Source organism: Liolophura sinensis, chromosome 1, assembly GCF_032854445.1.
Source record: "Liolophura sinensis isolate JHLJ2023 chromosome 1, CUHK_Ljap_v2, whole genome shotgun sequence".
In the NCBI taxonomy this organism is placed as follows: Eukaryota; Metazoa; Mollusca; class Polyplacophora; order Chitonida; family Chitonidae; genus Liolophura; species Liolophura sinensis.
In genome coordinates this window covers 41,063,706-41,081,144 of record NC_088295.1, presented here as the reverse complement: position 1 = coordinate 41,081,144, position 17,439 = coordinate 41,063,706, and the positions used below count along the sequence as shown (strand labels likewise).

The following is a 17,439-nucleotide window of genomic DNA, read 5'->3' as shown; positions in this document are numbered from 1 at the left end:
TTTCAGACTGTGCCAGAACGAAGACGAAAGAGGTTACGCATTGAACATGGTGTATGTACCGTCGCTATCCGTTGACCCCTAAAGCGGCCGAACTTTCATGATGTTAATGTGGCTAAACTTATTTCCAGTTGTAGATTTATGTGGATATCCATGGCTTGGATAACTTATATTGTGATGGTCTCAGTAAAAATGCATCACGGTTTTTAGACATCCTTATTTTATGAACTTTTATCCTACACATAAAAGGAATAAAAAGTAGAAGAAAGAGAAAGACAGATTTGAACCAATAGTGATGGAGGCGACAAGGTGTCTTAGGGAGAGAGTACAAAGGGGCTGATTTGTACACATTCAATCATCCTATTGGGTCAATTGTTTCAGAGATTCACCGTAAATTGATCACGTTGACACAGGTAGGATTTTATTTATTTATTTATTTGATTAGTGTTTACCGCCGTGCTCATAATAAACAGAATTTAGCTTTGGTTTTTTCTACAAGAGATTATTCAACTAACCATCAACTGGGAAATTTGACATAAGCCGGTTATACAAGTTTACAAGTAAACCACAAATTTGGCCATTGGACACTTTTTTTGTTCTACTTGAATAATTACTCCGCTAGTAAAATACATTTCCAAATCAGGCAAAGAAAAAAGCAACCTTTTCAAAATAATGCAATCATTTTAATTAGCTTTTCAAACACAAAAGGTGAATAATGCAGTTAGTTTTCGTAATAGACAATGTGTTCCTTATATGTTTATGTATTACAAAAGAAAATTTACCAAGCTCTGTATCCTAGTTATCATTTCTTATAGTCTACTAACACATACCATGTCACAGCTCAATCGTCAGATGGAATTCAGTACATTAGAGATTACAACAGAAAATTCATGTAAGATGGCACATAACCATATATATGCATCCACGACTAGTAGGAAGACAGACATACATACAAACTTGTTTGTCTAACAAGTTTCACATATCTGAAAATTCCAAACAGTCATAACTTTGGCAAGGTAAGACCAATATAGATACAATTACATACAAATGGCAACAACTGTACACACTAAGTCTCTATCACAATATAATCTATATAAATACCATTGTTTGGTTTCATCCGTGCAAGGATGGTCCTTGCATTGAAAGGTATACTGTTCTGAAACATACACTTAAGATACGGACATATACGTACATCTCATCTGATTTATGTATCAGCCATTACTGCCTATTCTAATGGTCCCTGCTAGAAATACTATGAACAACCCATAAAACCCATTAATCTCAGACCAAACTTAACAACATGTACCGGTATTAATAATGTAATATGATCTATATCCTGAGCTGAACACTACGTTACACGTATCTATGGAAATTTTCAACAAACAATTAACACAGATACTTGCATAGAAAATATCATTAATGCAACTTAACATTAGAGGCACAATAAAAGCTAATAAAAACATATACAAACAGCTACATATTTTATTGTCTAAAGCATGTCAAAAATATAGCGCTTTGCTAGTAACACATGTATATATTAAAAGCATCTTAGTTTAATTTATCTGTTTTGTTCATATCATGAATCATTATTTTCACAGTTACTTTCCTGACATATAAATTGTGGTAAATACTTGTAGTGCATACTTTTGATAATCTTTCATATTAAAAGGGTCCACTTTGATTCAAAATATTGTATCATTTTTTACAAATGATTAATCCACGCATAGAAAAAGTGCAAGGGTGTATATAAATTGGTTTCTTGACCTTTTTCAAGGTTAAAAACACAAACCCAGAAATGTAAATTAAAAAATAATGGCAGGAGGAAAGGGTATACTACTGTTCAGTGGATGGTGTTTCATTATCCAGGTTCCCAGGCCTTTTCCATCCACCACAAAGCTCTCCACTGATGGGCTCTGGCAATGTGGCATCATTCAGCACTGACAAATCAAGGAGTGCATGACAACAGGCATTCACAGAACAGTACTTAGCTGCTGACGTCATGGTTGCTTCTATGAATACGTCACTTTATTGCATAATATAATAACTTTTATTATATAAGGATGTAGTTCGAGATTCTGTCTGAATTCCGCCCTGAGGTGTAAATAAACAATGTTTTCCTAGACCTACAAATCCACAATATTTGTATACTACAAAAAAATTCCTGAACATCTGAGGTATAATATAACAAAACAACAGTAGTACAGATTATAGTTTGGTGATGAGTAAACCTGTCAGTAAATATTTATGTGCACAAAATGAATTGATTAGTGAAATGATTGATAAGTTCTTAAACCCTTATTTGCAAGCCACCAACCTATCAAGGCATGATAAACTATAAAAGTCTCCATAACAAGTACAGTATGTGATGCGACATTTGTCTGTACCAGTGAAAATGGAACATACATGACATACAATGGCATCGCTTACTGTAAGTTCCACAACTGTAATTTACTCCATCAAACACAGTTACATATATTACATTAAAACTATCAATTTATCCTCCCTGAGAAAATAATGACCTTCCAAAAATAATGGGGGTCAACAATTTTATAAATACCTTCTCTGACAGTTTTATTAAATGTACTCGCATAAACTGTTGAAGCAAACATTTGCATGCTCTTTCATAACGGACCTTCCTTGGGGCATACCTCAAGTCACAAAAAGTTCTATAACTACAAAAAACATGATCTTTCACAATTTATATCAATTTTACAGCACACCAAACCTTGTCTTCCATATGTGAGAATATCCATCACAAAAACAAGGTTTCACGGTTAAGACTTCGAATAGCAAAGCACAGAAAATGTTAGCAGTAATGAGGAGACATTCTGACAGAGATTATATCGTATGTACTTGCTTATTTGATCGAAGAACTTGAAGTTCCTCCAACTTTTAGAATGTTACACACACTACCAAGCTGGTATAGTGAGTGAATGCTTGGGGTTCAATGTTGTACAATTTTTCAATCATATGACGACAAAGGAGTCCCCAAACTGGAGTAATGCTAGTGGTCATCAAAGAACCAATATGCAGACTTTTCAGTAAACAGTTTGTTAAACATAACACCACAAGTGTGATATTGTAATCAAACTGAAGGCTGTAAAAAAACAACAAAACCATCAAGCAGAGAGTGATGTACCTTTCTGGTCATACAACACGTTCTTTGTTAACTTTCAGATTTTAAATAACAAACAATATAATTTAATTTAATATCCCATAAATATATGCAGGAAAGCCTCTGCTAAAATCATTAAATTACCGTTACCTGTATCATCCAACAACATGACTTTATACCATCCAATAATTTCTTATTTCAAATAAATGAACATACACAGACACATATATTGTAAGACATAGTTCATTATATAATACCTAAATCTTTTGGAAAATGTGTCACAATGAATGCTGTTTTTAATACCAATATTTACAATAATAGTAGTACTTAAGACCAATCAAAACGTACATTAAAACTTGGCATTAAACAGTGATATGCAAAATGTTTGTTTAAATATGTCAGGGAGCAACCATTAACACCAGCAGCTGTGAGGCCTAAACTTGTACTATTTTCCATTCTGTAGCTCTGCAAAGAAAAAGCAAAAGTTTGTTTTCACTAACATTTAGTGGTAACCAACTCTACACCTTACACAAAGAAAAGCTAACTATCAAAGGCTTGTTTGCTACTCACATCCGGAGGAAAAGTTTGGATTAATGGTTTATTCCAACTCTTTAACAAACATCACTGGAGGGTGATTTAATATTACTAGCTTCCACGTGTACTGAACGAAACAAATAATAATGTGCCTGTCACAATAGCTTATTGTGCATCCATGCCCACTTGATGATCAGACAATGAAACATATATGCAAATACCACAGAATGATATCAGGCGCCCCAGCATGTCCCTTCTTTAGTGTCATAGAAACATTAACATCATATCACAAATACACTAGCTAATACGATTCAAATCAGACACCTGAAACCTGTGTCTAAATCTATGCGTGAATGCTCTTCTTAGGCACACGTATATATGCAAATTTTAATATACTGGCTTCGAGTTTCTCAAGATGAATAGGAAAGCATACTTACTCTCATTAGGAACAAACTTCAGAGAGTGAGAGAATATTCAAAATCGTGACTGTCCCTCTTTGGGACCATCCCCTAGAAACTCATGACCCAGTCCATTTCCGCACTTCCCACAGGACACCTAAAGGCAATAAAACATTACCTTTTCTGATTTAAACAGTGAAAGGTGTTGACAGAAAACAATGCATTGCACTGAATCCTGCACATGATGTCAAATGCCTCTGCTGAGAAGGTTTTATCCCATTGTTGGGTTGTGTATACAATGGTTACATCACTGAAGCGATTCACCTATACATCGGTCTTCTGCACTGAATTGATTGGTCTTTAAATTCCTTATACGATTACTCAGTGATAGGATACAGAAATATATGGTGTCAGCAAATCAGGTTACCATATTCTATCATAGAGTAACCATGTAACTAATGCTATCAGTGACCTATGACCATGGAAGGACATTAATATCACTTCTTGCCAATCAATATCAATACATGTATAAAGGGAAAACTCAGGTAGACTGTCACCCACAAAGCAGCACGGTTTCTGTGACAGCTTGGAGACCGAGAGCTACACCTATTGAAACTTCTGTGACAGGGTATTACTATAATATTTTACTTTAAAAGAGTGTCACCAATGATGTTTACACCTGGTTACATGTATTTGGAAAGCGTTATATGTTGGTATACAAAAACCCGTACCTTTATGGCCGTGGGTGACTCGGCCCTCTTGGATACGCTGTCAGGTCTGATGGTCTCTGTGAAGGCTGGCCAGGGAGATGAGTGCTCATATTTACACTTGCTGTTGAACAGATGGTGGCCACATTCTGAACACACATAGATTCCTATAACAATAACATGTACATATATAGACACATATATCTATATTTATTTTTTTATAAGAATGTTTCATTAACATGATGGTTATACATCTATAAACCACCACTTTGTGTTTACTACTAACAGCATGCTGAAAGTTAGCAAAGTTAAAGAGTAATTCAGCAAGCACGCATCACCTCCATCAGCATGAAAACAGCAGTATTCATGTATACTTATTAGATACGTGTGTGTGTTCCAGATTCACTAAGACACTCACTTTTTACTTTACATTTTATATATTTATATCATAAACATTACACAGGTCCGTGTGAGACTTCATTTACGGAGATAGTCACTGAACGGCTGTATCCTACCAGGAAGTACATTTAGCTGCATTCACACATACAAGTATTTAGTAGGCCTGCCGGTATTGCACTGGTGCATCAACCATGTCTACTAGCTCAGCCACGAATTATTTCTGTAGTTATACCAGATATTAGTTGAAAAATATTAAAAACCTTGAACAATGCTAATTAAATTGTTCCTTTAAAATAACGGTCAGGACATTAATATGAATATACTAAATCAATTACACGCTGTGGCCGCCTAGTGTGGCTTAACCCTTATCACTGTGTGACAACTGATGTGAAATAGAAAGTTCTGGCACTGTTATTTTGTAGAATCTAAAACCGGCCACTTACCTTTATCAAAATGATCTTTGTACTTCTCACCGCCAAACCAACTGCAGAAAGACATAATTGCTAAAGAAAAGACAGCACAGTAACAACAACCACACCAAGTTAGATAAGCCTTCTGTCAAGCGATCTCAGTTTCTCACCTTGGCTTATACAACATCAAAGAGCTAGTTCCAGGGGAAGTAACTCTGAAGGGGACAATTTCTCAGACCGCAGTCCACTCCCGAGGCAGGGTTGAGTGTGATGTAATGTAATGTAATGTAATGTAATGTAATGCTTTATTTGTTTAACGAGGATTCCCCACAACCCAATGGCCACTCGAGGGTCTCCTCGACAACATATAACATATGTACAGGACAAAACAAGGAACTGGTTACAAACATAAATAAAAGAAATGATACAGATAGATAATAGACCGAAGAGACTATACACATATGTATGTAATATATGCAACAACAAAAGTATTTACACTTATGAATCATACCATATGTAATAAAATGAGGCTATAATGCAAGGACATAATGACTACTTACTGAAATAATATTTATCATTGTCATTTAATATAAGAAGAAATTTCAATGCTACCCATCGATTTAAAATCTCTTTGATTCTGCAATAAATTTATGCACAGTTTTTAAAACAATTTTGATTTCATCAGGTTTAAGTTCATCGGTTCCAAATAATACTATATTACAAATATATTTTGAACACGAAGGAATAAATATTGTGCAGTTTATGCCTGGAGATATTGTTGATGTAATTTGTTCGAGCATATGCTTTCTTTGTGTGGCATATTTGGGGGCATTCAAAGAAACAATGAAGTACATTTTCACATCAATGATTACAATTTGGGCATGCAACATTGCTTAAATTGTACTTAAAAAGATCGGCATTCAGAGCGTTAAGTCCCATTCTCATTCGACATTGAATAACAGAGTGGTAGGAATCGAACATGTTGTACAGTTGAGTGAGTTCTTTATTTTTCTTGAAAAACAGAAATTGCTTTATTATCCCAACTGAGGCAATGTGGATATGAAATGGTAAAATGTTCCAGTCTTTAACAGTTTTGGGGAAGAAAGAGGAGGGAAATAATTGAATACGAGTTTTAAAAAGTAGAACATTGTCCCTGTTTCGAAGGTTGTATGTGTTTCTATCAGTGATATTTCTGCCGTCTAATATCCTTTTTAGATAGGGCGGAGAAAGTCCATTTTCAATTTCATGGAAGAATAGAATTCTATGGCATCGACGTCGATTATGTAAAGATTTCCATCTGAGTTCATTTAATAAACTATTGTATGACGTCTGACGTAATCCTCAAGTACAGAGTAATGCCACGCGTCTTTGGATACCTTCAAGAGAGTTGCCAATTTAAGGCTACAGTTGTCGTACAGAACATTGCCTTACTCGATTGACGACCTTGCTAGGCTTTGGAAGAAAGTGACAAGACATTGTCTAGTGAGAGTTTTCTTTGCTCTGTAGAAAATGCTTAATGTCCTGTTTCGTTTCATTTCTTTACTACAGCTCGAATGTGTTCCTTCCACTTACCATTATATTGCAGAATGCTGCCGAGGTGTTTGTGGGACCGGACGCTCTTTGCATTAACACAGTTTAAATACAAATTGGGATGACAAGGGTTACATTTTAAAGATATAACAGTTTTAAGAGCGTTAAAGTTAGCAACCCATTGACTTGCCCATGTTGACAAACGATCAAGATCTCGATTTAGTTTAGCCTCTGAGTCAAATTATTGATCTCTTCCAATAGTGACGAGTCGTCAGCAAAAATGTTAATATCACTTTCAATGTTTGTAATAATATCATTTACAAATATTAAGTAAAGTAATGGGTCCAGTACAGAACCCTGAGGTAGCCCACAGGACGTAGGTTTGGCAGGTGATTCAGTACCATTAATAGAGACCTTGATTTTTTCTATCAGTCGGGACCTCCGTGGCTCAGTTAGTTAGCGCGCTAGCGCAGCGTAATGACCCAGGAGTCTCTCACCAAGAGACTCCTGTGCCCGATTTCCACCCACCATAATGTTGGCCGCCGTCGTATAAGTGAAATATTCTTGCGTAGGGCGTAAAACACCAATCAAATAAATAAAAAAATTCTATCAGTCAGATAGTCATTCAGCCAAGAAAGTAATGGATCTCCAATACCGAATTGCTCCAACGTAAACATAAGACCTTCATGCCAAACTTTATCAAATGTTTTACTCACATCAAGAAAGACCATACACATGTCATTTCCGTGGTCAAGGCTTTGATATATTTTATGTACTATCTTCAGTAACTGATATATGGTCCCCTTGTTTGAAACCAGAGTTGTTCGGTATTAGAAGATCGTTACTGATGCAGTATAGTTTAGTTAGAGATGGAGCAATACTTTCAGCACTGTGTTTGAGCATGAAGTTACTTATACCATCTCAACCAGACGCCTTTCTTGTACTTAGGTTTTTAAGTAAATAAGTCACCTCCTTCTCACAGGTCTGTTTGCAAAGAAGTCGTGAGTTGGTAAGGTATCTAAGAGGGGGTAAATCTGGTACTGTTTGCGGTAGAACTGAATGGGAGGCAAAGAAACTGCAGAATTCATAGACTTTGTCGTTGTTGTTCGACACGTTTTTACCATTAAGATTAAGAGGACGAAATGGGGCCTTTGCTTTTAGGCCTAAAAAAGATTTCATCACTGACCAGTACGTTTTTTTATCCAGTTGAAGGTCAGATAATTTAAGTTTTAAATTTGCGGAGTAACACAGTATTGCATTACGTTTAGCAGTACTGGCTTCACGTCTAGAAATGTAGAAACGGAATTTATCTTGCTCTGTTTTGGTACGTTTGAATTTTTTAAAGCATCTGTTTCTGATCCGAAGTTTAAAACGAACATCATTCGTCATCCAGGGTTTGTCACGAGGGCGAATTGTGATAGTTTGGTTTGGTATACATGCATTACAACATGATAGGAATAACTTATTCCAAACATAAACTTTATCATTAATGTCAGCAAAGACTTCATCAATTACATCCCATGGCGTAACAGATAGGAGATGACATAAACCAAATAAGTCGGCACATTTGTTGTCCCAAACATGCCTTTTGCAATCTTAGGCCTGTCATATAGTGTGATTTGTAATGTACAATAGATAGTACAGTACTCATTTTTAGTTCACTCTTGACGTGGAAGTCGTGCCATTTGATACATCTGTCACTGAAGTCTCCAAATATTAATAGTACGTCTGGATTTTCTGTTAAAACAGATGTGATAGAATCATATAGGTTATTAATGAAGAGCTCCCGTTCATTAGCAGATTGACTGGGCGGGCGATAACTGACAGCAATAAAAATATGTTTTTCATTACAATCCACATTGATCCACACGATTTCGTTTTCATTTTCCATATCTTTTCGTCGAGTGACATTAAGACATGTTTTACAGTAAATAGCTACTCCTCCTCCATGCCTATTCCTATTCCTATATAGGAAAATAGAGATATAGTATAGAATGCAATCGCGATCAGTTCTGACGAGATTAATCAAATAAACATATTGAAAAACGTGTGATTGCATGACAAAAGGGATACTATGCATTACTCTACGACTGCGGCTATATACCAAGTCCATGCGACTTAATTACTGTTTGGGTGGACAAAAACGCGTGGCGATATACAGTACCGGTAAGTATACGACACAACTTTGGTGACGGGGGTGAAAATAGGCCTGAGTTAGAACGGTTATGTAATATACCCGTATTAAACACAGGTCTGTAGTACAGGTCCGAACTGAAAGAATCCGGGCATTCCCTCATTTTCTTTATGTCACAGTCAGTAAAGCATGCAGCCACAGATTACCACAAGAGTCAAAGACTAAAGGCTCTGTGTAAACCAAGAAACTCGTGCGGATTTGAAACTTGATGAGTAGGTCAGAGTTTGTACAATGTAAGTGTGCGGGCAAGACTTCACCGGGTAGCTCCATACAAGCGTGCTGGAATCGACCAGAAAGTCTTGTATATCCCGTTCAGTGCTGGCGAGTTTCTTGTCTGCGCTTTCTGTCGCACGAAAGAATACATTGCCATCTTGGGTCAAAGCGTCATGAATCTTGCCTTGCCTTTTCAGGCTTAGCAAAGATTTAAATAAAGAAAAGCGCAACTTCGTTAGATCCTCATTGACATACACGTTTGATAAGGAGGGCGTCATATGGAGAGTTTTTCATGCTTGTAATAACTCTGTTCGTTTGCGATATGATGTAAATTTCGCAATGATTTGCATTTTCTATTTGCCAATAAAGTAGGACCTTTTAATGTTACTTTTGGAGATGGTTACATTTACGGCTCTGGTCAGTGTACAAATTGCATCATCTGTGGTTTCATTTTTCCAGTAGCGTAAGACCATTTACTCTCAAACATTCTCTTCTTCATCACAGTCAAAAGACAAAGCATTTTCTTCTTTGAGTACTTTTACTTCCGATGTGGTTTCATCAAGAGCAGTTTTCAAACAGGACACTTCTGTAGATACATTCTCCATTTGGTCGTGGTATTTTTCTATAAGCTTATCCCTTTCACATAATTTCTCAACGGTAGTCTTTAAATCGATAGCGAGAGAGGATATTTTTGAGTCACTTTCTTTCATCATTTCCATGATTTGATTCATTGCTCACTTAAAGCTTGTTGAACACAGATATCAAGATGCTTTTGAATCCTGCTGTCAATAAGACCTTCTAAATTTACAAGGCCTGCCGGCATAGGGTTTGATTGATAGGTAGACTGATTGCTATCTGACGGTATGTCACCAAGTGAGTTTACTTTCTTCAAGGTAGGATTTTGTAAAAGCTTGCTTGCCTTTCTCTTGTTACTCTCGGGATGTTTGTCCATGTTAGTTGAATGATGGATATTCCGCTGTATTGTTTACTGTTTGCTGAATAACTGTTCTGTCTGTTCGCTAATTTGAAGTCGTGTGTCATCAAATGGTTGTTGTCGTCACAAGAAAATGCAAAACATTACACTTTGTCGGTTTAAACTGCGGTACATGAAGTGCATTTTTACACGTGTTTCAAAGTTTAAATATTTAAATATACATTATTTAGAAATTTCGGGTCGCTGTGAGTTAAAGTACAGTTTATGTTGGCTTTCTCTTCGACCTAACATGGGAAGGTCTATCAGCAGCCTTTGGATTGTCGTCGGTTTACCCCGCTCTCTGCCCGGTCCCCCCACCCACCCATCATAATTCTGGCCGCCGCCGTAGAGGTGAAATATTCTTGAGTACGGCGTGAAAACACCAATCAAATAAATCAATAAATAACCATCCAGTGTCTAGAGGAAGCCATGGTCTTAATTTCAAAGCACTCAAATTTCATAGGGTTTTCGTGGCGGAGGGAAACTACAGATTATTATGCAGCAGGCTCACGCGACTAAAAACATGTTCCTTGAGTTTTTCACAAAGTGCAATGCAGTATGGTTTTCTGTTCAGTGGCGACTCGGGTCCAAGCTGGACTGGCCATTGATCTCTCGTAGTACAGGAAAATTACCGAACCAACTCGTCATCGCAAATAGAGGAATGAAAAAAAGGCTACACAGCTTGTTTCGAAGCACTGAAGAAGGGTATTTTTTCCTGTTGTGACAATACAGTAGCAATAACATTTCAAATGGTGCTTCATCATCAGAATATTGCATCACTGCATGGCACCGGCTATATACATGTAGAAATTACCCACTGACAACCCTCCGATCAGTCTATGAATGCGCGTCGCTGTAGAGCCTACTCTCTAATTCAAAGGAGACTGAAAACATAGATGTAAAGTGAACACACACTGAACGAGGTTGCATTGTATTTGTTTATTAGCGGTATACTGAAAACAACTCGGAATAGTTTTTTCATTATGTACGTCAATGTGCAAAATCAAATATCCAAAATGTAACAGTGATAATACCGGTAGTGTGAAGTTTTCGTTGTACTCTTTCAGAGTAAATAGCGTTTAATTGCCCGTTGTTAATTGACGATGCACATGTCACAAACATTTCGTCACTCTTTACACACTAAAGTTGGCAATACTTTCAAGATTTATACATGTGGGCTCAGTGGGAAAATTTGAATAATACATACAGATAACATGCATGGATATCAGATATTGATGAAGGTAATAAAATATTATAGTGCATAATTTCCACTTTCAAAACAAAGAATGCATATTACTGTGATAACAGATACACCCAATTATTTAAAATTTATTTATTCATTTGATTGGTGCCTTACGCCGTACTCAAGAAAATTTCTCTTACACGATCTCACAATTCTGCGGAATCACCCTGCATTTGTCCTAAAATTTAATTATTCTTAATTCAGGACAAATAACACAAAAGAGGTCACACTTATATGTTTAGAAAAGTGGAATATTTTTCAGCCCTATATATACAGTTGCTACATGTCTGTTTTTGGTCTTTTTTCAATCCACGAAGCAATCTTTGGAAGACTTTCTATTCGGACTTTGTGATCCTTGATCTTGGGGAATGGTGCCAGGGTTTCAGGAGGGACCATCTTCTCTACCCAAGGCATCGTGGAGATTAGAACAAGGTCAGCCCATGTCAGCTGTAGAAAGACAGAGACAGCATATCTGTAAAGGCACTTAAAATGTCCGCAAATTTATATATAAATAGTTTTATGCACTGTTAAAAAAATTACTCTCTGAAACGACTATGTACATGTTTGCACAAGTTTGCTCATTTACGCATGTTATTGTGGATGTGCTGCGCATATTATACAATTTATATACTTCTGGTACACAAAATTATATGGATGTGTATTTTTGCCACAGTAATGACTATATAGTAGTTTTCAGAGAGTACAGGATATTCCAGTTAATGTGTAAATGAATACGGAAGATAGTTAGGCTATTCACGACGTGTCAAGGCAATCATCAAAAAACAGGAATACCGTGCAAATGTTTTGAAGGAAATCTTGAATGAAAATCAATTTTTCATATACCTGAGAATCTTTTCCATGTATCTCAAATAAATGACCGCTCATCATGTAAAATGATATCCTTTTATCCTTAATTTACTCCCACTTATCGTTGGTGAGAAGATGCCGCTTAGAAGCGCAAACCAATAGCGTCACAGTTTAGGTAATTCAGAGGAAGCTGTATTTGCACTATATACATTTAACACTAAAGGCCACTTACGCTATCCCCAACTAAATAACCGTTATTTAAAACCAAAGCTTCTTCAAACTTTGACAAGTATAAGGGCGCAGTTTCGTCGAGGAAGTTTTGTTTCATCTCTTCCTGAAACAAATAAGAAACAAATAATAACAAATCCGATATGTTATCATGAACAGAGAATCTGAATTTAAATGTTGGCGGAAAATGCTCAATCAAATGACTTTTTTTAATGCATTCGGAACCTATAAATACAAGTAATGTACGACATCGCATTTTTGTCAAATCATCGTATTTATAAATACATCAAGTTTTTAACTAAATCAAATTGTTTACAAATTGATACCATTATAAAGTGTTCTTATCAGTTAGAATAGATGTAATTTGATATACCTTTGTCTTTTCATCTTTACATCTATATATATCAATCAAGGGTTTAACCAGGTCATCACAGGAACACACAAACATATCAGCCAGGGCCTGGTCTATACTTGTTTTACCGGCATACCCTGGAAATGAAGACAACATGTTATAACTGCATGAAGTTTGCATTAAAAACAAAACAAAAAAAGGCATAGCTTCTAGTTGAATGATTTGACCATGACCGTTTGATTTATTTAGAACATATTTCACAGTGCGCAAAGTACATTCACATCTGTCGCACTCAGCTGCGTGTGATCGAGTTTTAGGCTACGTGTGCCAGAGTCTTTTATTTAATCGTGAATTGAGGTATACATGAAAAAGTTAAACCGGGTCAAACCACCTTGTGCTTAAAAAGTACCACTGATAAACTTTCCTATATAGATGGTTATAGATTCGAACTCGCCACTTGATAGGTGAGGACATATGCGACTGATGAAGACCGTCCATAACACCTAACATGATTACCCTTGCTTGACGAGGTCAAATCGAATTTATCTTTCCGTCATTGCTAATATGCCAATAGGTTTGGTATAACAAGGGAAGTGTTTTACTGATCATACCTCGGGAGGTTTGTAAGATGGTAAAAATGGAGACTGTCCATTGGTCACATGTCAGGAGGTTTGTTAGGTGGTAAAAATGGTTGTGCCCTAGAGGTCATACGTCAAGAAGTTTGCCGGGTGGTAAAAAAAAAAAAATAAGGTGTCCCACTGGTAACAGGTCAGGAAGCTTAAACCAATTTGTAGTTCGTTATTGGTATACGGTTTATTTTGTCAACTAGTGAGTACTTACCGAATTCCCTTGCCAGATACCGAAATATTGCAGTACTCTGAGCTATCTGAACACCGTCCACTTCTAGCACCGGTAGTTGACCATATGGCATTTCTGAGAACAGTCAACCATATATACATTACAAAGGTCATTTCCTGTATTTATGGTTACATATCAGTACATGTGTATGAATGGCAAAGCATCATTACAACACTGAACTTCTAAAACGTAAGACGAATACTCGAAGTTATTTACGTGTAAATTTTTTATAGGTGATTAAATATGGAAGAATCAATCTCGACAGGCCAACCCATATTAACCCAGGAGTATACTCTGTTGTATGCTGTGGGGGTACGGGGGATATACTATCACCAATATATGTCCCCGGGTTCGATAGTAGTACATGTATATGTTCTGAAAATTCAATCGGAGCCAAGAATCGAATGAATGAAATGTAGTCGTCTCTCACTTTCAGGCATATACCTCATAATATCAAAAACAAAAATAAGGGTCTGTCATAAAAAAACCCTTAGAAACAAATCCATAAAAAAGAAACTGACGTATATGGGGTTCCATCAAAACTGAGTTTGAAAGGGGATATTCAGAATGGACGTACATGTTGTTGGTCATTCAATTATCAGAATGAATTTGGAACGGTTTATATATCAAACTTGCTTAAGGCTCTGTCAAAACTTTGGATTTCGACAGATTCACAAACTTCAAGACAAACATAATTAGATCTGGGTGGTTATACAACCACTGTATCAATTGGAAGATTCGAGTGTATATGAAGGGGTGTGCAAAGGATGAAGCTATGCGGCATAAAAATAGTTCAGACAATAGCTCAAGAACAACTTCTTTACATTGAGAACTTCCAAGTTGATCAAGAAAATAATAAATTATATTGAGGAACTGAAATGTTTCCGCTGCAAAGTGTATGGCATGTGAATTGGAATTTCAAAATTTATCTTAACATGCATACAGATCTATAAAAAGCTTATTGCCCTATACATTATTAACCCCTATGTCAATGCCCGGGTGCACTTCCAAAGTGTTGACCCACAAGGTTGCAATTTGGGTCAGATATTGATTCTCGAATACGCGACTCTTAAGCCTCTATATAGTCGACAGGGTAGGCCTGTATTCAAACTCGTACAAGCAAAACTTCAATTGAAGGGTGCTTCAATGTATGGAAGCTGTTTACGCAAATAATTAATTTCACTGTCATTTGTCTCTGACAAATATCGTCATCTTGATTTCTGATTATTAAAAAAAACTCTTTTGCGTTAAAACCTTTAAAGGTTTAGAAGCAGAATAATGTGCTTTTTCATCTCGAAACTGCAAATAACGAGTTGCAGTATTGGGTAATGTTTTACATATTTAATTACAGGTGGTGCATATGTGCAGTCAGGCACTGAATATGAGTCGCTGGTCTAAATCTGCATGTCTAAACAAGTTTATGATCATAATATCTCTGACTTACATAAATTAAGCCATAGCATAGAAAGTGACTTTCGCTTACTGGACTTCAAGACTGGCCACTCAGATCGCTCGATTCTCTCATCTTCATAGTCCACTCCCGCCTCGGCAAACAGCATCCGGGCTACTTCCCCTCGCCCCCGAGCGTTGAAGTATATCAACTTATACCTCGGCATCCTGCAAAGTCACAGACGAAACTCAGCCATTGTTTCAAATTATAATGAATGAAAGCTTTAAGTCTCAGTTATGGGGTACCCTTTTCCCTCATATATGGTGACTAGTGTTTAACTCGACTGAGTACTGTTCGACTCCTGTGTATACACAAGTACCGTTCTATGTCACTAGTATGACCCAAAATAGTCCAAAAAACAGACTAGTCAGCTGGAGGGGGGGGGGGGGGGAGATTTCCATTACTTCCATCGATATCTCCAACGATTCTACACTTACCCAGTTCGTTTATGCCGTAAATATGACATTGAAAAAGACGATCAGTATCCAACGCAACAATATAACACAGGCAGAGGCAAATGTATGGCCATGAATGCATTGGTATGACGTCACTCCAATATTATTCCAGCACATACTGTGTAAACTCCTACCCCCTTCTGTACCCCGCTCCCCCCCGCCCAAACATTGTTATTTAGCTGTATACATATATCAATTAAGATTCACACATTAACACTTGTACTTGTACGTATATATAGTAGCCTATATTATCGATTCGACAGCAGTGCCGGGTCACATGCTAGCTCTACATTTATATTTATACATCTGTACCCGTATTTTCAGATATATTGTTCATATTTCGAGCAAATACAGAATTCCAATAAGCCTATCACTGCCTTTGCGTGTGTATAGGCCTACACATGCATTGACCACCTTTTGTCACAGATAAAATAACAGTACGGTAACGTAAAAATATGAATATAGTGCTCGACGTTTGTTGTTGTACATGTAGGCTTATACTTCCATGCGCGTCTGTATGTTTGTGCTGTGATATGTGTGACCTGTACCTGAAATATAGTGTCCAGAGTACACTTACCTGTGTGTTCTTTGTTTTCTGTTAGATTATTAACACTTATACATAAGCTTCTGTCCTTCCCTATAAAACACCCGTCTTCTTCTTGATATTGGTTTGTAGTCACATGTAGCGCGGGTCTGTGGAGATCTTCCCCAGCTGTATTATCATATACAACATCAAATATTTGATTATATCAGAAAAGCACATAAAAGAGATTTACACATTCCCGTATCTGAAGGTTTATATACATTTGGACTTTCAATGTTTTTGTCTTTATATACGAAAATATTAATTAAAACCCAGATATATCTCTTGGCATATAGAAGAGTGCGCAGTATATCTCTCTATAGACTGATTCTGACTTAGAATGCTTATCTTGGGGATTTTTCTGTTATCTTACGACAACAGATGCACGTTTGAACCTAGAAGTATTAGGGCATGTATAATAGCATATCTATAGTTTAATACATGAGTAGAGAGCACTTACCTGTTATAGGTTCTTTTCCTATTATGTGGATTATTGACCGTCCAGATATAACCTTATTGTCCTTGGGTATAACCTTGCATCTGTCTGTGTCTATGGACACAAGAGCGAGCGATGTCAGTCAGATATCCCCAGTCATTTTGTACGGCTCATGTTGTATACATGTACATGCACAGGCCAGTGTTGCTGGACAACGTTATAATGTACATACAGAGCAAGACTTTGCAAAATACACATAGCCTATACGTGTAGTTATGCAGGGATTTTAAAATAAAGCTGGGCCGGTTTGTGGCCGAGTGGTTAAGAAGCTTGTTTCTTTTTTTAAGTGAAATAATTTGAATATGCATGGCGCAAGTAAATCAGTGGGGAGATTTACCATTATCATGCAAATAATAAATCTATACCAAAAGGCAGAGATTCCATGGTTATTTCTAATTAGTAACATAACAGCATATGATTTGGAATGCGTGATAATCAGCCAGGAGCGCAATATAAACTCCGCGACCATGTATATACCATGTAGACAGTATACATCC

At 36.7% G+C, this 17,439-nt stretch overlaps 2 protein-coding genes across 2 annotated transcripts; both read right to left on the bottom strand.

Annotated features, from left to right (window-relative positions):
• Positions 1-444: 444 nt before the first annotated feature.
• LOC135475232 (methionine-R-sulfoxide reductase B1-A-like) lies at positions 445-5,730 on the bottom strand. The gene is made up of 4 exons (XM_064755049.1): positions 5,594-5,730; positions 4,776-4,918; positions 4,084-4,201; positions 445-3,577 (listed from the first exon to the last, which is right to left on the bottom strand). Exons 1-4 carry the CDS (start codon positions 5,646-5,648, stop codon positions 3,558-3,560), a joined length of 336 nt encoding a protein of 111 aa, XP_064611119.1. The 5' UTR covers positions 5,649-5,730; the 3' UTR covers positions 445-3,557.
• A 5,664-nt stretch (positions 5,731-11,394) lies between these two features.
• On the bottom strand, positions 11,395-17,045 carry LOC135481869 (hematopoietic prostaglandin D synthase-like). The gene is made up of 7 exons (XM_064761618.1): positions 16,907-17,045; positions 16,441-16,575; positions 15,442-15,575; positions 13,941-14,033; positions 13,122-13,237; positions 12,753-12,854; positions 11,395-12,160 (listed from the first exon to the last, which is right to left on the bottom strand). Exons 3-7 carry the CDS (start codon positions 15,572-15,574, stop codon positions 11,993-11,995), a joined length of 612 nt encoding a protein of 203 aa, XP_064617688.1. The 5' UTR covers position 15,575; positions 16,441-16,575; positions 16,907-17,045; the 3' UTR covers positions 11,395-11,992.
• Between the last annotated feature and the right edge of the window lie 394 nt (positions 17,046-17,439).